Raw genomic sequence first — 24,990 nt, 5'->3', positions numbered from 1 at the left:
TCTCAGCAACCCGAGGTCCAATCTTCAATGTCTCTTTGACAATTTTATAGCAAATTTTCTGAACTTCTAAAAAAAAAATATTTTGAGAAATGGTCACTCATGGTCACTATTTTTGAAAATTGAAAAACTGCAAATATTTCGTTAAAAACTTTCGGTGGCTATATCTTGAAAACGGAGCCCTTTATCAAAAAATCTGTAGAGTACTTTTCGATTGCAAATTCAATTTTGCATTAAAAAATAATTTCAAAATTGTTTTTACATGAAACTTTGATTTTTTTTTTCCAAAAATCACTTTTTTTTTTAAATCATAACTCGGCGGCAGATTTTTTGACCATGTTTCTCTATGGCTCAAAAGTTGCGGATTTTTGTCCCCTAAAACATATCAAAAAATCTCGAAAATCAAAAAATACGTATTTTGGGAAATTGAGTTTTAGTGAAAAAAATGTTGATAAAAAAATCTTTTTTTTCCGTGTACCTATTTTTTTCTCAAGAGTCCTCAACAGTACCTACAACTTTGCCGAAGACACCAAATTGATCAGAAAATTCACTCAAAAGTTACAGCTGTTTGAATATTTACATACCATTTTTGTATGGACAGCAGCCAATATTGTATGGAGACTTGTATGGGTGAACCAATGACGCAAAATAGCTTATTTGGTCATAGGGAAGGCCCCCACAAAGTTTAAGTCAAATCAAAAAATACAAAAAAAAAATGGTCAAAATCGGCCGATTTCGTAGAGAGTTGCTCAAGAGTCAGATTTTCGTATATTTATATTATAATTTGTAGGACCAGCCTGCCAAAATTTCTTCCTATTGCAATTTTTCACTCAAATAATAAAAGAAGGGCAAATCTTCACCGATACTGGAATTGGATTTTATTCATGTTTTTTTTTAATTGGTCCAAACTTTTTGGGGATATTCCTTATGACCGAAGAAGCCATTTTGCGTCATTGGTTCACCCATACAATGCTTTATACAATTTCGGTAGCTGTCTTTACAAAAATGATACATAAATATTCAAAAATGTATCTTTTGAAGGAAGGAAAAGACTATTCAGAAAATATGGTGCACTGAAAAAAATTTTTAATCAATTTTCCAAAATCCAAAATATCTATTTTTGATGTGCTATACAAAAATTTTGCCGCGGAGTTAGGATTCTTTGAAAAAAATGTTTTTTTTTTGGAAGAATAGAAATCCTACTCGATTTTTTTTTATTTGAGTTAATATTGTAAAATCAAATTTGCAATCGAAATGTACTGTACAGATTTTTTGATTAGGTGCACCGTGTTCAAGGTATAGTCAAATTTGGTGTTATGATTTTTTAAAATTATTTCATGTTTTTAACATGATGAAGTCGCTTTAATTTCACTTATTTACTTGTTTATAAACACAATTATACAATAATTTTAAATGTATACGCGAAACATCAAATTTTATTTGTGTTCCATCTATTACAAAACTCGACGTTTTTGAAATTGATGTCAGTAAACGCCTCAGTTTCGTCAAGGTATGTTAGATTCACGCTCTAATCAATTGAATTTTAGTGATTTTTTTGCAAATAAATTGTAAATTTGGTTATAAAACCTTCCCTCATATAAGCAACCATGCGCACTCCCTTATTTTTGCACCCCCATAGATAAACGTGGGTGCGCATGGTTGCTTAAGATAATTCCATATAATTTGTTCCCAAATTTAATATTTTATTTATTGGCAGGGAATCCACTAAAATTTAATTCTGTCAATTGGAGCATGTTTAGGGAGCCGAAATCTATAATACCTAGATGAAACTGAGACGTTTACTGACATCAACTTTAAAAATGGCGAGTTGTGTTAATGGTAAAATTCTCCGACAAGACACACTGTCAGCAAGTAATTCTTCGTAACTTCACTGAAACCGGTTTCCAGCACCGGTGATTGATCTCCACTAAAGCACGATTCATTCACGAGATCCGCAGCAGCTTCGACCGCACAATGTGACATAATAGTAGAAATCTCTGACAGCGCGAAAGGCGTTGGTCGTCCTTGTGCTGCGAACCAGTTCAGGAGCGAAAATCGAAAGCAACTTCACCTTGACTTGTTCTCGCACACGTGTTTAACCGTTTTTTGTTTGTTTCGTCCCCAGTAAACGTTCAGTGTCGCGAGCTCGAAGATGTTGAAGTTCGCGTTTGTGGCCGCGGCCGGTTTGCTCAGCGTTGCCGTGCTGATCCAGGGCGTCAAGGTCGACTACTACGGGTCACTGTACCAGCGGGACGAGCTGCACGCGCCCTACAAGAGTGCCAAGGAGCCCAAGCAGGACTTTAGCAAGATCCCGGGCGTGCCCGGCGTGGACTACCCGGTGTACCACGAGGTGCCCCACACGAGCTTCAGCTGTTCGCACGTGCCGGCCATCCCCGGAATGTACGCCAACGTTGAGACCGGCTGCCAGGCGTACCACACGTGCCACGATGGCCGCGAGGGAGACCAGGGAGCGTCCTTCCTGTGCACCAACGGAACCATCTTCAACCAGAAGGAGTTTGCGTGCGATTGGTGGTACAACGTCAAGTGCGAGGAGTCGCCCAGCCTGTACCGTCTGAACGCTGACCCCGAGCATAATCCCTTCGTGCCGAAGCAAAAGCCAGAGGACGAGCTGCTGCACCACAAGAAGTTTTTGATCCACGTCTAAGAGTTACACCCGGCCACGGTCGTCGCAAAGTTTTGTTACATTCTTTTTTTTTATCGTCTGTTTCTGTTGTACAAGTTTCGTTAATACTGAGATTATCATTCGTTCTCGCATCTTTCGAAGTCATTTGTAAATATCCTTTCCCATCTTTTGTTTGTTAATGGCCTTTTGGTCACTGGAAAAAATATACGTGCTGGAATTAACTTGAGTGTTTCCTTTTTTGCAGCTTGCCAAAGGTTCGTGTAACTATATCACAAATAAAAAAGCATATATTGTCTCTCGAAGTAAAATTGATGAGCTGTGTAGTAGAATGAAATCGTTAATGTTATTATATATATATAAATGGGAATTGTTTTAGCAGGATCCAGAGAACTGATGAAATTTATTCAAAATGATCCTGATTTAAATAGTTCAAAAAATAAAAGTGGACAGTACTTTTATAGTTAAAATTAGTGGAAGGATCAATTCAACGATTGTCCACGCTCCATACGCTCCATACAAAAAAAAAATATATTTTGTATGGAATATGGATGGTCCTAAGTAGTCATTTTGATAATTTCCGGCAATTTTGGTGATTTTAGACAATTTGGCTCGAATTGGTCGTTTTTGGCCATTTAGGCCGTTGCAAATATTTTTCAAAGTTTATGTGGGAGCTCTTCAATGTTAGCCTGAAAAATCAGGGGGCAAAAAAAATTTTTTTTCGAAAAACTTCAAAATTTTAATGAAATTAATTTTCAGTTTAACCAACTGAAAACCAGTTAAAATGCATTTTTCTCCTTTTCATGAAATACCAATGTACAGTCCCACAAAAAAAACAAAAATTATTTTGGGAAAAAAATTCCGTCAATATCTCGATATTTTTAAAGCTAAAGATTGAAAAGCAACTGTACGCCGCATTTTAAAACACTTTTTTCATCCAAATGTTGAAACCTAGGCTTGTAATATCTATTTTTATAATTTTTTTGCCCCCCCCCCCTTGACTTTGGTCAGAGCCGAGGGACATAAACTTTGAAAAATATTTGCAACGGCCTTAGCTCGGTTTGGTATTTTTAGCAATTTGGCTCGGTTTTGTCATTTTGGCCATTTGGGTCGATTTGGTCGTTTTAGTTATTTTGATCGTTTTGACCGTTTGGTTCTATTTGGTCGTTTTGGCCATTTTGGTCGTTTTGACCATTTGGCTCGATTTGGTCATTTTGACCATTTGGCTCGATTTGGTCGTTTCGGCCATTTTGGTCGATTTGGTCGTTTTGGCCATTTGACCATTTGGGTTGATTTGGTAATTTAGGTCGTTTTGGTCATTTGGGTCGATTTGATCGTTTTAGTCATTATTATCGTTTTGGCCATTTGGCTCGATTTGGTCGTTTTAGTAATTTGGGTCGATTTGATCGTTTTAGCTATTTTGGTCGTTTTGGCTATTTGGCTCGATTTGGTCTTTTGGTCATTTTGGTCGTTTTGACCATTTGGCACGATTTGGTCGTTTCGGTTATTTGGGTCGATTTGATAATTTTGGTCGTTATTGCCATTTTGGTCGTTTTGAAAATTTGGCTCGATTTGGTCGTTTTGACCATTTGGCTCGATTTGGTCGTTTCAGCTATTTGGGGCGATTTGGTCATTTTGGTCGTTTTGGCCATTTTGGTCGTTTTGACCATTTGGCTCGATTTGGTCGTTTTGGCCATTTTGGTCGTTTTGACCATTTGGCTCGATTTGATCGTTTCAGCTATTTGGGGCGATTTGGTAATTTTGGTCGTTTTGGCCAGTTTGGTCGTTTTGACCATTTGGCTCGATTTGGTCATTTTGACCATTTGGCTCGATTTGGTCGTTTCGGCCATTTTGGTCGATTTGGTCGTTTTGGCCATTTGACCATTTGGGTTGATTTGGTAATTTTGGTCGTATTGGTCATTTGGGTCGATTTGATCGTTTTAGTCATTATTATCGTTTTGGCCATTTGGCTCAATTTGGTCGTTTTAGTAATTTGGGTCGATTTGATCGTTTTAGCTATTTTGGTCGTTTCGGTTATTTGGGTCGATTTGATAATTTTGGTCGTTATTGCCATTTTGGTCGTTTTGACAATTTGGCTCGATTTGATCGTTTTGGCCATTTTGGTCGTTTTGACCATTTGGCTCGATTTGGTCGTTTCAGCTATTTGGGGCGATTTGGTCATTTTGGTCGTTTTGACCATTTTGGTCGTTTTGACCATTTGGCTCGATTTGGTCGTTTCGGCTATTTGGGTCGATTTGGTCATTTTGGTCGATTTGGCCATTTTGGTCGCTTTGACCATTTGGCTCGATTTAGTCGTTTCGGCTATTTGGGTCAATTTGGTCATTTTGGTCGTTTTGGCCATTTTGGTCGTTTTGATCATTTTGCTCGATTTGATCGTTTTGGCCGTTTTTGGGTCGATTTGGTCGTTTTGATCGTTTTGTCCATTTGGCTCGATTTGGTAGTTTCGGCTATTTGGGTCGTTTTGACCATTTGGCTCGATTTGGTCATTTTGGTCGTTTTGACCATTTGGCTCGATTTGGTAATTTTGGTCGTTTTGACCATTTGGCTCGATTGGGTAGTTTCGGCTATTTGGGTCGATTTGGTCATTTTGGTCGTTTTGGCCATTTGGTCGTTTTGACCATTTGGCTCGATTTGGTCGTTTTGACCATTTGGCTCGATTTGGTCTTTTTGACCATTTGGCTCGATTTGGTCATTTTGGTCGTTTTGACCATTTGGCTCGATTTGGTAGTTTCGGCTATTTGGGTCGATTTGGTCATTTTGGTCGTTTTGGCCATTTGGTCGTTATGACCATTTGGCTCGATTTGGTCGTTTTGACCATTTGGCTCGATTTGGTCTTTTTGACCATTTGGCTCGATTTGGTCATTTTGGTCGTTTTGACCATTTGGCTCGATTTGGTAGTTTCGGCTATTTGGGTCGATTTGGTCATTTTGGTTGTTTTGGCCATTTGGTCGTTTTGACCATTTGGCTCGATTTGGTCGTTTTGACCATTTGGCTCGATTAGGTCTTTTTGACCATTTGGCTCGATTTGGTAATTTTGGCCATTTTGGTCGTTTTGGTTATTTTGGTCGTTTTGCCCATTTTGGTCGATTCGGGTGGATTTGGTCGTTTTGGCCATTTGACCATTTGGGTTGATTTGGTAATTTTGGTCGTTTTGGTCATTTGAGTCGATTTGATCGTTTTAGTCATTATTATCGTTTTGGCCATTTGGCTCGATTTGGTCGTTTTAGTCATTTTGGTCGTTTTGGTAGTTTTGTCCATTTGGCTCGATTTGGTCTTTTGGTCATTTTGGTCGTTTTGGCCATTTGGCTCGTTTTGATAATTTGGCTCGATTTGGTCGTTTTGACCATTTGGCTCGATTTGGTCATTTTGGTCGTTTTGGCTCGATTTTGTCGATTTGACCATTTGGCTCGATTTGGTCATTTTGGTCGTTTTGGCCATTTTGGTCGTTTTGACCGTTTGGCTCGATTTGGTCGTTTTGACCATTTGGCTCGATTTGGTCGTTTAGGCCATTTTGGTCGATTTGGTCGTTTTGGCCATTTGGCTCGATTTGGTCGTATTGACCATTTGGCTCGATTTGGTCGTTTGGCCATTTTGGTCGATTTGGTCGTTTTGGTCATTTTGGTCGTTTTGCCCATTTGGTCGATTCGGGTGGATTTGGTCGTTTTGGCCATTTGACCATTTGGGTTGATTTGGTAATTTTGGTCGTTTTGGTCATTTGGGTCGATTTGATCGTTTTAGTCATTATTATCGTTTTGGCCATTTGGCTCGATTTGGTTGTTTTAGTCATATTGGTCGTTTTGGTAGTTTTGTCCATTTGGCTCGATATGGTCCATTTGGCTTGATTTGGTCGTTTTAGTCATTTTGGTCGTTTTGATCATTTGGCTCGATTTGGTCGTTTGGCCATTTTGGTCGTTTTGGTCATTTTGGTCGTTTTGCCCATTTTGGACGATTCGGGTGGATTTGGTCGTTTTGGCCATTTGACCATTTGGGTTGATTTGGTAATTTTGGTCGTTTTGGTCATTTGGGTCGATTTGATCGTTTTAGTCATTATTATCGTTTTGGCCATTTGGCTCGATTTGGTCGTTTTAGTCATTTTGGTCGTTTTGGTCGTTTTGGCCATTTGGCTCGATTTGGTCGTTTTAGTCATTTTGGTCGTTTTGGTCGTTTTGGCCGTTTGGCTCGATTTGGTCGTTTTAGTCATTTTGGTCGTTTTGGTCGTTTTGGCCATTTGGCTCGATTTGGTCTTTTGGTCATTTTGGTCGTTTTGGCCATTTGGCTCGTTTTGATCATTTGGCTCGATTTTGTCGATTTGACCATTTGGGTCGATTTGAACATGTCATCTATTTGGTCGACTTGCTCATTTTGATCTCATTTTTTTTAGTTTTTCTGTCCATTTTGGTCTGATTGGTCGTTTTGGTTATTTTGGTTATTTGGGGTTTGGTCGTTTTGTCATTTTGATCGTTTTGTTCTTTTGGTCGTTTTGGCCAAATAGCTAGAGAATGACCAAAAAGGCCATAAAATAAAGTTGCCTCTTCATGTAAACTATTTAAAAATTTCCACAATAATGTTCTGAGTTGAATTTGAAAGCTTTTTTTCTATGTGAAAGCAATTTTCTTTTATCTTATTTTTATTACTATGAGTCTTGTTGGCAAAGCTTGAACCACTTTTGTGCTACCTTACTTGTAAACAAGATTTTGAAGGTTTCTTTTTGAATTTGCAAATAATTTTAATGACTTAAATGATTAGGATTATGATAAATTCATCAAGTAGATCGAAATTTTACTGCATCAAAGAATCGCCTTTTGTTATGCAACCTACCTTTCTGCTTTAGTGAATGGCATGTTTATTTGCATCTTCTGACTCGATGAACGCTATGCTGAAGTGAATGCATCAATTCGGAATGTACAGCTTAAAGAATGATCATCCCGCATGGTAACTGCATGGCAAGGCTCCATTCAAGCGTAGAAAGTTGCTCCAACAAAATGGGCCGCAAAGGACAAGTGAATGGGTTCCCATCTGGGTCGTTGAAGTGTACATTCTACCCGTAGTGTATTGTGCAGTTCAGGGGGGAAAGATACTTTTTGGGCGTTTTGGTGAATGTAGCTGAAATCTTCCGGTCAACCTGCTTCTTTGTGTCACTTGGGGAGCTCAGTGATTTGCATGGGTGCATTTGTATCTATTGAAAATGCTTTGCTTAAGTTTACTTAAATTCCAGATTTCACTCCATAAGATTTGTCTGAAATGAGAGTTTACCATAGAAGAAGAAGCACTCTTCAAAAGGTTAAATTCAAACAATTTCGGCATGAAGCAAAAAAACACTTCTCAACGTCTCGTACAAATCCCTCGTATACTTTCTTGACCCTCGACATGATGGATGAAAATTTGCATAAAGTGCGCTCGGGTTTTCCAGCAAACCCCGACCACAGTTCAGTCTTTGCGATGCATTGGCATGGGACTCTGAAAATTGCATAGAAAATTCATGATAAAACCATTTTGGCTTCTCATTCTTGGCTCCTTCCTTCAGCCTGGGAGGGGCCTTTTCTCAGTTTGCTGTCGATGATGCCTGACGGCTGATCCTGTTCCCGTTCCCCGTAGTCGTCGTCAGTCGTGGGAGGTTCCGGGGTATAGTTTGGCCAGCATTATGCATATCAAGCGGTAGTTGTTCGCGCCAGAGTTAAGAAAAGGATGCCGCTCCGGGCCTTTGTCGAAACCATTATCGTCGTCGTCCTCTGACACAGCGTGTCCTGGTTGTTGTTGGTGCTGTTGCTTCTGGTCGGTGCTGGCCCGGGGCCATCCTTGGAAAAGGAAGCAGGATGGATTTTCACGTTCGAAGGATTTTCGACGGTTGGATCACCGCCTCGAGGAGGAGCAGCAGCAGCGGTGCACGTCATCGTCTTCTCTCGTTGAAATCGCTCGATTTAACAGCGGTGCTTTTTTTTCGAGGTGCTTAAAAACTCAAGAAATGCTAATTCGGGCTTAACTTGAACTGAACGGTGGAAAACTTTGGTAGCGATAAATTGAAGGATTTTGGGATTTGATTAAAACGTGTTAACTTTCGCGGAATTGAAAAAAAATTATGATACATTTTTTTTTGTGGCGATGAGAAAGTTTTATTGTGGTGTTATTTGATCCATCATTATTTATCAATCAATCAGCACAATTAAACCAGCTCTCAATATTCTACTCAATGCGGTTAAATTGATTTTATTTGAAATGCCAGTGTTTGATACAAAACACGACATCAAAATTAATCTCATGTTTCTGCAATAAGCCATTGAAAGCATCACCATACTGGTTAGTTTGAGTTAGGTTTCAGTTTTTGCATTTTCTGTGGAAATCCTCTGTTGTTCTATTTAACTTTCGTGTCTGGATGGAAAAATTTTGTACATTTTGTTCGGCAATCAAATATGAACTGATTTGTCTTTTTTTATTTTATCCATTTTACAATATTCACTTGATTAGTGATACTGATCAATATGAATTGGTATGAATTTGGGTTCAAAAAATAATAATTTTATCGTTTTTTTTCGAAAGTTTTCTGAAATAAAAGTTGGCAAATTGGATTAAAGTCCTTAACAAATATGTTTTGATGTTTTCGTTACTTTCCTTTAAAATTGGCCCGAAATTTCAGAGGACAAAAATCTGAATTTGCCATTTTATTTTTATTTTTTGTTTACCCAATCCCCCTCTCGTCATCGGTCAGAACCGAAGTAGAGGGACATTAACTTTAAAAAATTGCACCTGATTAAGACTAAAAAAATTGTTGAAAATTGTTTCCCGGAAAAATTGACCCTTTACGTGTCTTGAATTCGGTGCAAATCATTTCAACAATAATTATTTTTTGAAATTAAATTGTGAAACTTCTAATTTCACAAAAACAAAAACAAAAACAAAAACAAAAACAAAAACAAAAACAAAAACAAAAACAAAAACAAAAACAAAAACAAAAACAAAAACAAAAACAAAAACAAAAACAAAAACAAAAACAAAAACAAAAACAAAAACAAAAACAAAAACAAAAACAAAAACAAAAACAAAAACAAAAACAAAAACAAAAACAAAAACAAAAACAAAAACAAAAACAAAAACAAAAACAAAAACAAAAACAAAAACAAAAACAAAAACAAAAACAAAAACAAAAACCAAAAACCAAAAACCAAAAACCAAAAACCAAAAACCAAAAACCAAAACCAAAACCAAAACCAAAAACCAAAACCAAAACCAAAACCAAAACCAAAACCAAAACCAAAACCAAAACCAAAACCAAAAACCAAAAACCAAAAACCAAAACCAAAACCAAAACCAAAAACCAAAACCAAAAACCAAAACCAAAACCAAAACCAAAACCAAAACCAAAACCAAAACCAAAACCAAAACCAAAACCAAAAACCAAAACCAAAAACCAAAACCAAAAACCAAAAACCAAAAACCAAAAACCAAAACCAAAACCAAAAACCAAAACCAAAACCAAAACCAAAACCAAAACCAAAACCAAAACCAAAACCAAAAACCAAAAACCAAAACCAAAACCAAAAACCAAAACCAAAACCAAAACCAAAACCAAAACCAAAACCAAAACCAAAACCAAAACCAAAACCAAAACCAAAACCAAAACCAAAACCAAAACCAAAACCAAAACCAAAAACCAAAACCAAAACCAAAACCAAAAACCAAAACCAAAAACCAAAACCAAAAACCAAAACCAAAACCAAAACCAAAACCAAAACCAAAACCAAAACCAAAAACCAAAACCAAAACCAAAACCAAAACCAAAACCAAAAACCAAAACCAAAAACCAAAACCAAAACCAAAAACCAAAACCAAAACCAAAACCAAAACCAAAAACCAAAACCAAAACCAAAACCAAAACCAAAACCAAAAACCAAAACCAAAACCAAAACCAAAACCAAAACCAAAACCAAAAACCAAAACCAAAACCAAAACCAAAACCAAAACCAAAACCAAAACCAAAACCAAAAACCAAAAACCAAAAACCAAAAACCAAAAACCAAAAACCAAAAACCAAAAACCAAAAACCAAAAACCAAAAACCAAAAACCAAAAACCAAAAACCAAAAACCAAAAACCAAAAACCAAAAACCAAAAACCAAAAACCATAAAATTTTCACTCTGCGTCCCAATTTTAGTCAAATTTGAATGGCCTAATGCCTAAAAAATAACTTGACGCATATTTGGATAATCGAGTCTAGACTGTAAAATGTTTAACCTACGCCACATTTTTAATGAATCTGTTGTTAGATAACTATTAGGATGTTACAAAAATGATTTTTTGGCGAGCATTGCATTTAAATTTTAAATGGGAATTAACCCGTAGAAAAAGATTTTTTTTCAAAAATATAGATTAAATTTTCAAATGATCTTATCTGCATAGGAAACCCATGACGGATAGGTTGTTTTGAAAATTTAATCTAGAAATGACAATTTTTGAGGCATTTTGGCCACTAAAGCGTTTATTTTCAACATCACATGCGTGTTAACCAGATCCTTACGCATCTTTTGGTATATATAACATTGAAGTTTGGAGCACCCTGAAGCTTACTACAGACCTTCAAAGTTTGGCATTTTTTTTTCGAAAAATCGTCCCCGGCAAAAAAGATATGCGTCGCACCTCGCGACACCCGAGACGCCATTTGATTTTGCTGGGACCAATTTTTCGAAAAAAATGCTAAACATTGAAGGTCTGTACCGAGCTTCCGGGTGCTCCAAACTCCAATGTTATATATATATATCAAAAGATGCGCAAGGATTTGGCCTACACGCCAGTGATGTTGAAAATAAACGCTTTAGTGGCAAAAATGTCTCCAAAATTGTCATTTTTGAAAAAAAAAACCTGTTTTTACGGGTTAATTCCCATTTACAATTGAAGAGCGGAGCGCCACCGTCCAATCAAGCTCATATTTGGGATTTGGGCTCAGTATGCCCACCGAAATAAACCTTTCAATGTCCGCCAAAAAATCATTTTTCTTACACTCTAATAACCATACATGTTCGATTAATCATTTTCGTTTACCCAGAATGAGCTGCTTCCTGGATGGCAATATTTATCCACGGCCAAAACGGTGCGAATTAACACTCACACGTGACCTCCGGGTTGTTCAACATGGCCACCCATGTTCCATTTACAACGTGTTTATTAGCTACACCGACTGTTTATTCGGGGATAACTTTCGTGAATTATGGGTTTAATTTTGAGAGCAAATAATGCACGAAACGGGCACCATTACGGCAGTTTCGGCTCGCAAATGGCTTTCTGGACTGTGAAAGGGAATGTTTGGAGAGAGCGTAATGCAATTTAGTTTGGTAATTTAATGGCTATTTGTTTGAACTTTTTGTGAGGGATTTTTAGCAAAAATCTAAAATGTTATCAAAATCATACTTCAAAAACCCATGAAAAATAGGATCTGGTACGTTTCGCCGAATGTCGTTTCGCCGACGGTCATTTCGCCGAAAGTCGTTTCGCCGAATGGTACGTTTCGCCGAAAGTCGTTTCGCCGAATGGACATTTCGCCGAATTTTTTAGGTACTGTTTGGGGGTCATCCAAAAACCACGTAGACGCTGAGGGGGTTGTGTGGGGGTTGTTTTTTTGTTAAGATTTCGACATTGTATAAATGGTTGAGAGATGGTCTCTTATGCTATTTAATAGAAAGTGTTTTTAATTTCATGTATTTTAAAAATGCTCTTTTTTAATTTTTTTGTTGTTGTTTTTTATTGCTTAATGCTTAGTAAGAAAGAATTACAGAACGTTAGTAATTGTATCAATAAAATCTGCAAGCTTGTAATCAGAAAACTTCATCACTATTCTCTTGAGGTCCGCATTTTTGTCCTTTACGTCGTTCTGCACCTCGCCTTGAGCTCCTGCAAGAATTGCCTGGACACGGCCAGCAGCTGTCTTCTGCTCCAGCTGAATTTCTCGCACGATGCGTCCGGTGCTCCCATGACTCACACCAACAACAATCGCCCAGCCGTTGTGCCACGATTCAACGCAGTTCGATGTACGTGGTAGGTCTTCCTTCACATTTTCGTGTACTGACCAGAACTTCGGCTTGAATAGGGGACTGTGGCGACTTTTCGATTTGGGGGTCTTCTTCCGCCCGAGGACATATGTCTCCTCGATGTAAAGCATGAAGCCCGCCATTGAAGAGGGCGCTGCTGACTTAATGATCTCAAAAGCTTCTGGGATGTGATTTTCCGGCACAAATGGAAGGGCTCGAAGTTTTTTGAAGGATCGAGATAAATTTGCATCGCCGGCAAACAATGGAACCAGCCCCATGGTCTGGATTTTCCTCCACAGACTTTGAGTGAAGTGAAAATAACAGCCAACCTAAAATAAAATAAAATTAATTTACAAAGAAAATAAATTAATAAAATAAAAAAATACCTGATTTGCCTCAGGAAATTCTTCATGGAAGGCGTTAATCAGCCCTTTCTCAAAATCGGTGAGAATCATGGGTGGGTTTAAATCGACTTCCATCTCCGCAGCCACCTCCGACACCTTCTGCAGCATCGCTGCGTACAGTGCCTGAGTCTTATTGGTTAACAGAGCGTAGACCGCAGGAATTGTACGGGCATGATCCGGTGCGATACTCGCATGTATGGTCACCAGCTGGTGAAACTCTCCGGGCACCGTGTCAAAAGTTCCATCCGAAATCCAGAAACGGGCCTTACAGAGCCGTTCGATTTCTGTGTTAGCGACAAACAGCAACGCCTTTCCTCCTTCCACTTCGACGGTTCCACGGTAGAATACGTCGCCGTTGAGGGTGCGCTGTAGTTCTTCCGGGATAAGAAATACTCCATCGCGGTACTGAACGGATGCAATTGCTGGTCGTGCCCGTTGAATAATTTTTCGCTGAGCAGACGCTGAAAGCTTCACTTGCACGCTATCGGGAGACCAATGGCGGCAACACGCCGCACTCTCGATGGAGGGCCACTATCAGAGGCAGTAATCCTCTTCAGCTCCATCCTCAACCTTACTTTATCGACCTCGGAAGTGTCCGGTGCGTGGGTATGATCCTTAACGGTGGAACAAACCAGGTGTCGGTTGTCCCGAAGTCTTGAATTGAGCCTTGCCGAACAACTTGCCACTTCCTTCTTCGTTTTGTTCCGATATTTGCATTCCCAGTAGTAGGTGTCTTCGGACTACAGCAATTGAAACGCTTTTGAAATTCCTGCTTATTATCTTGAAATTCATACAAACTTACCAGTCGATTGAGGTTGTACATGTATCCACCGAACAGCAAAACGTCTCCACCGCGCGAGCTCTTCAAAATTTCGCCGTAATTTTCCATTTTCTTCACAAAAGCGAACCGACCTGAATGGAATCCCGATTGAAAATGACTTTTCACCAACAATATTTCCATGAAGTTATTCAAAAATAACAATCTCTTGGCAACCTCATACATCCATAGTTACAACAAGTTTAACAAATACAAGATTACTGTAGAGGTAAACACTTTCAGAATAGTTTTGCTAGACTCTTTTTTTGTTTAAAAAACTGCTGCATAAATTCATAGACAATTTTCAAAATAATTTGTTTGAAAAAGTGTGAAACAAAAAAAAATTAAAACAGTGGATAATTTCCACAGACATGTACATTGAAGTCAGATTTTTCATTTTCCTATGATCTCAAAGAACTGCTCATGTATAAAAGAATGCAAAAAACTTACAGAAGTATTCTCAAACCCTTTTTAAGTACTTTTTTTTAAATTAGATTACCAAAAATGAAAAAAAAAACTCAGAACATACAAAAACTTAAAAAACAAAAAAATGTCAAATACCTGCAAATGATTTGTTTTCATTTTCTTATGATTTTCAAAGAACTGCTAATGTATAAAAGAATGCAAAATCTACAGAAGTATTCTCAAACCCTTTTTAAGTACTTTTTTTTTAAATAGATTACCAAAAATTGAAAAAACTCAGAACATACAAAAAGTAAAAAAACAAAGAATGTCAAATACCTGCAAAAAATTTGTTTTCATTTTTTATGATTTTCAAAGAACTGCTCATGTATGAAAGAATGCAAAAACTTACAGAAGTATTCTCAAACCCTTTTTAAGTACTTTTTTTTTAAATTAGATTACCAAAAATGAAAAAACTCAGAACATACCAAAAGTTTAAAAAAAAAACAAAGAATGTCAAATACCTGCAAAAGATTTGTTTTAATTTTTTTATGATTTTCAAAGAACTGCTCATGTATAAAAGAATGCAAAAAACTTACAGAAGTATTCTCAAACCCTTTTAAAGTACTTTTTTTTTAAATTAGATTACCAAAAATGAAAAAAAAACTCAGAACATACAAAAAGTTAAAAAACAAAAAATTTCAAATACCTGCAAAAGATTTGTTTTCATTTTCTTATGATTTTCAAATAACTGCTCATGTATAAAAGAATGCAAAAACTTACAGAAGTATTCTCAAACCCTTTTTAAGTACTTTTTTTTTAATTAGATTACCAAAAATGAAAAAAACTCAGAACATACAAAAAGTTAAAAACCAAAGAAAGTCAAATACCTGCAGAAGATTTGTTTTCATTTTCCTTTGATTTTCAAAGAACTGCTCATGTATGAAAGAATGCCAAAACTTACTGAAATATTGAACCTTTTAATTATACTAATTTTAATGATCAGTTTATTTATGAAAGTATGAAAAACTCACAAAATAATAATAATAACACTTTTCTTTCAATATTTTTTTTGTATGAAGACTAAAATTGATAAGAGTGGTTTTTTAATATATTTTTTTATATAAAATACCTTTTTTTGAAATAGTATGCTTAAAAATCCGCGTATGCTTAAACTTCCAAAAATAATGTTTTTTTACCTTTTTTATATTATTTATAAGCGGCAAATAATTACTCTTGAACATGCTTATCAAAAGAGAATAATTGCATTGTCCTTGAACGTAGGAGACTATGCTTCATGTGCCTGGTTTCTTTGCTACACAGTTCGTGAGGTCGCGGTCGAAGGTATTTTATTTCAAATGTCACTTTTTTGTGTTTTAAGTTGATTTATTTTGGGGTTTTTTAAAGGTAAAAATGTCCAATCCACTGAATTTAATGTCAACCATTTACTATGGAAATCAGTTCAGCGATGACGTTCTGTTTGCGGTGCAAGATACATGTGGACCTGTTTATTTATGGCCTGCCTTTATAAAACGCATCATTTTGACGAGGACGTTTACCTATACGGAGAGGATAAAACTTACAACGTTCTTGTGGGTTAATGGATTTAGAGATCCCGATCAATGGCTCCAATTCGTCGTGCGTATCAAAGGATTATGCTTCCAGAAATACTACAGAGAGCTCCAGAGTCTTTTCCGGTACTTCAAGATTGAAACTACTCAAAAAAAGTATTTTTCATTTTGCCTCATGCACAAACGTTACGAATTTCTTGATGGTAGTGTCAGAGTGAAAGATTTTTAATTTAAAATAAACAATGAAATTGTAATTAGTTTTTTGTCTTATATTTATCTTTTTTTTTTCTTTTTCTTTTTTATTTTCGTTTTCTCTTTTTTTTTATTCGGCGAAATGTCCATTCGGCGAAACGTCCCATTCGGCGAAACGACATTCGGCGAAATGACCTTCGGCGAAATGACCCTCGGCGAAACGACATTCGGCGAAATGTCCCCCACCCGAAAAATATGACAAAATCATGAAAATATCTCAGAAAACACTTTGCCAGCACCATGCACCGTGCATATGAAACAACTTTTCTCATTCCGAATGCAAACAATAAATATTTTTACGAGAAAATTATGATGCACCTCGTGAACACTTACAGTGTGTTCCCCTCCCATGGTGCAAACATTGTTGAAGATATACATACACACACGCAAAAGAATGTATAAGAAAATAAAAGCGAAACAGCATCGAGTTTTTCGTCAACGACTGGGAAAATCTTTGCATTTTAAACAAGCGCATGGGAGTGTAATAAAACAAATTGTATTAGCTTTTGGGAACAGAGTTTAAAGTTCCAATATTTGTTTGTAATTTTTACTGGGAGTGTAACACAAGCTTGATCAATCATACAATTTTGTGTGTCATTATTGATTAAATTAACACAACATTAATTTCAACTGTTTTTTTTCTGCTTCACTGACAACTTGAACGAATAAACAAAACTTGTTGAAAAGTACCACAACAAACCAAACTTGTCGAGTGTATTAAAAAGTTTTTCCTTTTATTTAGTTTTTGCCTGTTTTTTCATTATTCAAGTCATACCAGAGAGAAACCGTAAACCGAATCAGTGCAACTACTTTGGAAACTGCCTTCCTCTCCTTTTTCTTCTTTTATCTCAGTCGATCCTCCCCTTGGAAAAGCCCAGCCTACAACAGAGAGAAAAAGCTTTTTGTTTCGCTGTTGGCAGCAACGAGAAAAGCCAGCACAAAATTTGACAAACTGTGCCACCCTCTTTCTCTAGTTGGCGGGGGTGGAATCCAAAGTTTTGCCAAAAAAGACTTTTAACGGGGGGGTGCAGCTTCTTCTGCTTCTTCTTGCTGTTGTCTTCCAAGAGCTCAGCATGAAATTCGCTGCAACTTTTTTCCACCCCTTCCAACAGAAAATCAGGCAAGATGAAGCGATGGGGTCAGCTGAGGTTGGTCTGAGGCACGTAGCAGCAATTTGGGGCCGGATTAACTTGAGCTTTTGGGGTCTGTGTTTTTCGGGTGTGCGGCTGCTGTTGTTCAAGTTTTGGTAAAGGTGGTGAGCTTTTCTTCGCTTTTCTTCAAGCAAGCCGAGGCTTTCATAAACTGGAACGTGAGTTTGGCAAAACAGAGCCCACCCCACACCGTTGTCGGCTCTTGCAAAAGCCGGTTCGATAGTTGTGGTAAACTTTTCTTAATCTGGGAAGGCAAGTGAAGTGTAGTGATTTTTGGTAAAAGTTAAAATCAAACTTTAGTGTTCCTTCGGAGTTAGTATTTATTTTCTTTACATTTTGGCTGATTATAGAAACCTTGGAAAATTATTTTAATTGTTGTATAGGGAAAGCAAGGTTGTTAATCGATATAGTTATCGTCGATAATATTATCGTCTAACGATAACGATAATGGTTATCGTTACCGTCGGGGCGTCGGGGCAATTTCGATAATTCTTTCGGCGATAATCTTATCGGCGATTACTCATTTTTTCATCTTTCTTAAATTAACTTAATCCATTAATTTCAAGTTAAATTTTTAATACATTCGATTAGAATAATATGTTGATAACGTAGTAAGTTTAAAAGCATAAATACTAAAATTTTCACAGCATACCGTATTTTTTTTTTAATAGTACTCAATTAAATATAATTTGGGTTATGGGTATCAAACGATTCGAAATTGTGCATGTATTTTCACTGTTTTAGAGTTTTTTTTTAATGATATACTCAAATTTTCACAAAATACCGTTTTTTTTCTTAAAGTACTCAAATCTTCATAATTTTCAAAACGGGTATCAAACGAAGCAAAATTTCACTTGCATTTTCACTGTTTGAGAGTTTTTTGGATGAAAAACTAAAATTTTCACAAAATACCGTATTATCTCGAAAATATTACCTTTTTATTATTTACAATATGGGTATGAAACGATTCGAAATTTTGCATGCTTTTTTACTGTTCTAGTTTCTTTTGAATAAAAAACTAAAATTTTCACTAAATACTAAAAATTTTATGATTCTAAAACTAATTAAATTATTATGATTCGCAATAGGTATTTTACATGTTTTTTCACTTTTTCAGTATTTTTAAGAAAATACGGTATTTTGTGATTTTTTTTCTATTTCATACAAGAAGCTCTAAAACAGTGAAAATGTTTGGCAAATTTCAAATCGTTCGATACTCATATAGCGAAATTTAAAAAATTTGAGTATTCTTGAGAAAATACGGTATTTTGTGAAAAGTTTAGTATTTCATTCAAAAATCTCTAAAACAGTTAAAATACATGCAAAATTCTGAATAGTTTGATACCCATATTGCGAATCATAAAAATTTTAGTAATTTCGAGAAAATACGGTATTTTGTGAAAAATTCAGTATTTTATTTAAAAAAAACTCTAAGCAGTGAAAATGCATGCAAAATTTCGAATCGTTTGAAACCCATATTGTAAATTATAAAAAAATGATTTCTTTAAAAATGCGGTATGTTGTAACATTAATATTTATATTTTGAAACTTTAAAAATATTTACTAAGAGGAAGCTTGAAAATTCAACACAATTTGGTTGATTTTAGTCAATTTTAGAAATATATTGAATTTATATTATCGTCCGTTACCTTCGATAAAATAATCGCCGATAGAATTATCGGAATAACAAAACATGTAAAAAAAATAAAAATAGTTTTAACAGGGGAAAATATTTCTCAGACTTTTTGAAAGATTTTTTTTTAATACCCTAATTTTTCACAAATCTTCGGATATTTGAAAAAAATTATAAATTTCAGTTTTTGAAGATACACAGAAAAAAGCTGAATTTTGGATGGTTTACAGTTTGTTTGGTTGGTTGAATATTATATTATTACTCTTTTTTGAGCATGGTGATTGTCCACGCTCCATACAAAAAAGATTTTTTTTTTGTATGGACAATTGTCCACGAGGGGAAGGGGGGGGGGGTCGGGTTGGAGTTCTCCAAAAAAGTGTCTACGTAGTTTATGGATGGTCCCTAATTCAATTCAATTTGTATTTTTATGCTCTGTTTCAGGATGTTACATTTGCAATTCAACGATTTAGAGAACCTTTCAACTGAGGTCAAGTCATAAGCCTTTGCAGGGAAGGTACATATTTCCACGTTATGATTTTGAGAAATTTTGAGAAAAAAACCCAGATCTTCTGAGAAATTTTCTATTAATTTTATACTTTACAAAAAAATTGTCAAAAATACAATTTTTTTTAAGTTTTTTCATCATCAAAATAATTGTTTTTTTTTTTACAATAAAAAAAGAAGACAACTTGAGAATCTTTCCAGTATTGCGACGTTTTGAGAAGCATTTTATTTATTTTACATTGATAATATTTAAGAATATGATCGATAAATTGAAAATTTTAGTTTTTTTTAACCAAAAATACGTAATATTGTCAACGGTTTGTCCTATTTCCTTCCAATTTGCGCTTTTTACTGTCTAATCAGATTATTTTGCAAAACTTTTCTTGGAAAATTGCTTGCTATCCTCCTACTGACATTTTTTTTAACTCGACTTCAACTAAAAGCGCTTGATGGAAAACAAACTGTTACCCTGTTTTTTGTATAGTTCGACTTTGAGAAAAAAAATCTTCAGTTTTTTTATGTTAAAAATGTTGCAAGAAAATTATAACATTCATTTGGAATTGCCTTAGAAAAATGTTGAGAACTGTGACTAGCAAATTTAAAATCCTACCAACATAAAAAATCAAACCTGATTAACATCGAAATCAACCATTATTTTCTGATGTATCGGCTTTTGCAAATCAAGTGCTGCTTGGTTAACACTTATGAAACTATTTTTTTAAATTTCAAAGTGGTTGTTTTGCAGCATGAAAAAGACTGGTCCAAAATGTTTCTAAGATGAATTTACGGCAACTTTTCTCGGTTTTTGTAAAAAAAGTTTTTCAAGAATTGGCAGTTGGATACAAGAAAAAAGGGAAATTTTTGAAAAATCTGGGTGACACTGATTCCATAGGTATAATGAATAATCATTCGAAAATGCATGGGAAAAACATCGATTCAGGAGTTAGGCAGCAGGTGTGAAATTCTAGTAGGAAATTCAATTCCCTACAACTTTGTCTAAGGGTGCAATAACATCCGATTCGATCAAAGGCACAAAGGCATAGTTTGCAGTGAATAATTAAAATTGTTAAGTATACAAAACATTTTCCAAAATTCAAACAGCAATCGTCCCTCTTGTTAACACTGATCCATTATATTTGCGTTCGTGCATAAAAGCACAGAAGACAAAGATAAACTCTGTAACAATGGACCAGGGGCGGGAGAACATCTCGAGAAGCCGAAACTCGACCGAGATGAAACTTTTGCAATGGAACACAAAGCCAGCAGCAGCAGCAGCAGCAGATGAGATGGGACAAAAAAGCTCCAACTAAGAAACAAAAATATCCCAAAGCAACTCGCAGGCTCAGAGAAGGGAAAAACTTTTATCAGGACTGCTTCTTTCATTAATTTCAATTTGTCTTGCATGAATATTTAACACACACTAAATTGATCTCATTTACTTTACCGCTTCCAGTTACATCGAGACACTGGTCGCACTGCTTGCCGCCTTCCGAGTCCTTGAGTGTGGAAGGACTTCGAGGCTACAGCGTGAGTCCGAATTTCCGACTGCGGTGATAATTAATCGTTCGATTTTCCTTCCAAGGACCCCTTTTTCCAACTGTGTTTTTTTTTCTGCCTCTCAGGAAGGCAAACTAAACCATTAGGATTAAGACAGTTCGTTGTCGTCGTTTTTGTTGTGCTTTCCCCCCTTTTTTCGAGGGAGAGACGAAAAGCCTGGCGCAGGATTTTCCTCCGGCGCCGTTAAAGTCGAGATTTAATCAATCTCACTCGGAACAGGGATTACAGGAAGCAGCAGCAGCAGCCTCAACGGGGAGGAAACAAAAAATGGCAGGACGAAATCATACCGAGCTAAGGGTTTGTTCTTTTTTTTTGTTGGCGGGCTCAACCGATAAGACGCCACAATTGATGACGGATTTGCGGATGTCGGGCCCACCACATTCACTCACAAAGTGGAACATGTATACCGGGAAAATATGATAAATATCTTTCCCCTTCTTTTTTGCCGTGGAAAACAGTGGCGTTGAGGTTTTGTTCTGCTAGACGAATCCGGGTTCGTTTTTGTGGCATACGAATAAATCGTTTTGTGGGGAGTTTTTGTCGTACGGAACTTACGAAATGCGTCCGTTTTTGTTGAAATATCAATGAGATACAATTACTTTTTATACGAGTCCTTACCTCAGCCGTCTTTAGAGATTCTTCAATCATTAAAAAAAAGACTGATGCTAATTTTTTCTCATTTTTTTCTAAATTTTCAAAAAACATTGAACAGTTTTATTTTTTCTTTTTTAATGATACTAGATTTGTTTATTGAACATTTTAAAAGCAAGCAACAAATCATAATATTGGCTGGAAATGAGCATATAAATTGCAAATAAATTGATGCCGGTGGATTTTCTGATGACGTAATTCCGGATTTTACGAAATTTCAACGAAAAATCAATTCGACCGAACCAAAAGTCCTTAAAACGTTGTTATATCAACTCCAAAATAATTATTCTGCAATTGTTTGCTAATATTTTGACGTGTATTCCTTCTTTTTTCAGTTTTCTTAACTTGAATAATATCTAATATAATTTATTTATACAAAATTTCAATTATTATTTATATTATTTTGTATCGATTTAAACAAATATATGAGCAACGCTCTACGAAATCGGCTGATTTCGACCATTTTTATTTTTTGTATTTTTTGATTTGACTCAAACTTGGTGGGGGCCTTCCCTATGACCAAATAAGCTATTTTGCGTCATTGGTTCACCCATACAAGTCTCCATACAATTTTGGCTGCTGTCCATACAAAAATGGTATGTAAATATTCAAACAGCTGTACCTTTTGAGTGAAATTTCTGATCAATTTGGTGTCTTCGGCAAAGTTGTAGGTATTGTTGAGGACTTTTGAGAAAAAAATTGGTACACGGAAAAAAAATTCGCAGATTTTTTTCATCAACTTTTGTTTCACTAAAACTCAATTTCCCAAAATACGTATTTTTTGATTTTCGAGATTTTTTGATATGTTTTAGGGGACAAAAATTCGCAACTTTTGAGCCATAGAAAAACAATGTCAAAAAATCTGCTGCCGAGTTATGAATTTTTGAAAAAATAGTGATTTTTGGAAAAAAACGAAGTTTCATGCAAACACAAGTTTGACATTGTTTTTTAATGCAAAATTGAATTTGCAATCGAAAAGTACATTACAGATTTTTTGATAAAGGACTCCGTTTTCAATATATAGCCACCGAAAGTTTGATTACAGCGAAATATTTGCAGTTTTTCAATTTTTAAAAATAGTGACTATGAGTGACCATTTCTAAAAATATTTTTTTTTAAAGTTAAGAAAATTTGCTGTAAAATTGTCTAAGAGACATTGAAGATTGGACCTCGGGTTGTTGAGATAGAGCCGCTTGAAGAAAAAGAAACACGAAAATTGAAGTTTTCTTAATCTCACCCAATCAGCCCACCATTTTCCAATGACCATATCTCAGCAACTAATGGTCCGATTTTCAATGTTAATACATGAAACATTTGTGAAATTTTCCGATCTTTTCGAAAAAAATATTTTGAATTTTTTTAAAATCAAGACTTACATTTTAAAATGGTCAAACATTGATTATTACGCCCATTTAAAATGCTAGTCTTGATTTAAAAAAAATCAAAAATTTTTTTTTTCGAAAAGATCGGAAAATTTCACGCATGTTTCATCAACTAACATTGAAAATCGGACCATTAGTTGCTGAGATATCGTCATTAGAAAATGGTGGGTACAATTTTCAGCATGATTGGGTTCATTAAAAAATGATTAGATTTTTTTTCAATTTCCGATGTACAGTACTGCGAAAAGTTTTTTTCGCTGTAATTTTTGGTTGTACTGGTGTAAAATGCATTTCAAAACACTTTTTACATTTCAATTTTATATTTTTTAAATTTTTTGTGTGCCCCCTCCTCTCTCCACCCCACAAGAGCTAAAATTAAAAATGTTTTCGACTTTTTTCCTCATTCAAAAAATGTATGCTTCTTAGACAAATTGACAACACTGCTAAATAAATTTTGACCATTTTTTTAATTTAATATCTAAAAATAAAGTTAAAAATGCTTTCAGATTTTTTTTCACATTTAAACATATAATTTGTTTCCAAAAAGTGACTACACAGCCAAATGCATTTTTACGAATTTGTGTCATAGCCAGGGTTGCCAGGTCCAAATTGAAAAAATCTGGTTAAATTTAAAAAATCTGGCCAAATTCAGAAAAAAATCTGGCAAAACCTGGCTGACGAAAATCATACAATTTTCAATAAGGAAGAGGAGGGAGGATATATGAATTTATTTAAAAGTTTGTTGAATTCAGATGGTTAACGAATTATTTGGCCTCAAAATGGTTTAATTGATATTTTCAATAAAATAAATATTTACAAGATTTTACAATATTTGTTGAAAAATGTTTATTTTAATCAAAAAGTTGTTCGAAATCAGCCGAAAATGAAAAATCTGGCACAGATCATGATTATTCTTTATTCTGGCTGACACTTGAAAAATCCGACATTCCCAGATTTATCTGGCACCCTGGCAACCCTGGTCATAGCTCAAAAGAGATTTCGCGAGATTTCATTTAAAAACTTCGGGCACCCCTGATCTACAACTTTGCTGAAGACACAAAATTGATAGTAAAATCTGGTATCAAAATACAATTTTTTGAATACTTTAAAAACTTTTGGACAGCTACCAAAATTGTATGGTGGCAAGGAAAATTGAACATTTTGGAAAATCTGAAGAGATTTTGCCAATTTTCAACCAAATCGGTTAAGGCTAAGGGGTCGCTTTTTATCGTTGAAGTTTGTACGGGGGAACCGCTAAAATGTATGGGAAAAAACATCGCTTCAGAATTTTGGCAGCAGGTGGCGCAGGTCTCGCCCAAAATTGACCAAGTGTGAAATTCTTGTAGGAAACTCAATTTCGTACAACTTTGTCGAAGGGTGCGAGAAGATCCGAGTTTGATCATACTCATCCACATTCGACCTTTTGTCATACTTTTAAAATATGCAATAGGTAACAACTTACCTTACCACTACACCTCCACCACTTCCAACTGCTCGAGATTAATTTAAAAATCAATTCATCAGCAAATGGCATTTTTATTGACGTGAGATAAATTTCACAGTTCGTGACAGATTTTTTCTCTCCTTCCACTGCTCATTCCAACTTTTCACCACAGACAAGTAAACGTAAATGAATTCAAGAATCCAGCAATCAACAATTTAACGATCAATTTGAAAGCGCAGAAACTCACCACGTTCATGCTGAACCCACCACAGCTAATTTACAGCTTGAAGTTGCTGTTGTTGTTAAATCATTAACGTCTGTTTGGCTGTGCTTCTACAGTAGGATCGAGTGTGGTGTCGATTCCGAAAAAAAGAGAAAGTCGGACATTTTTGACACCTCCGTGGGGGTGAGAATCCAGCACACACTATTCGGTGTGACACTTTTTCGGGTCCCACAATGTCAGAGAAACGAACGTGAACGCCCCCACCTCATAAATGTGGGCACATTTCAGATGTCACTTCTTTCCCCTTTTTTTTCGGTGTGAAACAAC

At 35.8% G+C, this 24,990-nt stretch overlaps 1 protein-coding gene across 1 annotated transcript in view; it reads left to right on the top strand.

Annotated features, from left to right (window-relative positions):
* Positions 1-2,662, top strand: part of LOC6047553 — an 83,471-nt gene extending 80,809 nt beyond the window's left edge. The window contains exon 7 of the mRNA XM_038266387.1: positions 2,126-2,662. Within this exon, the coding sequence (XP_038122315.1) occupies positions 2,126-2,662 (537 nt within the window). The remainder of the gene's footprint in view (positions 1-2,125) is intronic.
* The last annotated feature ends 22,328 nt before the right edge of the window (positions 2,663-24,990 follow it).

This window comes from Culex quinquefasciatus, chromosome 3, assembly GCF_015732765.1.
Source record: "Culex quinquefasciatus strain JHB chromosome 3, VPISU_Cqui_1.0_pri_paternal, whole genome shotgun sequence".
Taxonomy (NCBI): domain Eukaryota; kingdom Metazoa; phylum Arthropoda; class Insecta; order Diptera; family Culicidae; genus Culex; species Culex quinquefasciatus.
The sequence above is the reverse complement of the archived record's forward strand: the minus strand, read 5'-3'. Positions and strand labels throughout refer to the sequence as shown.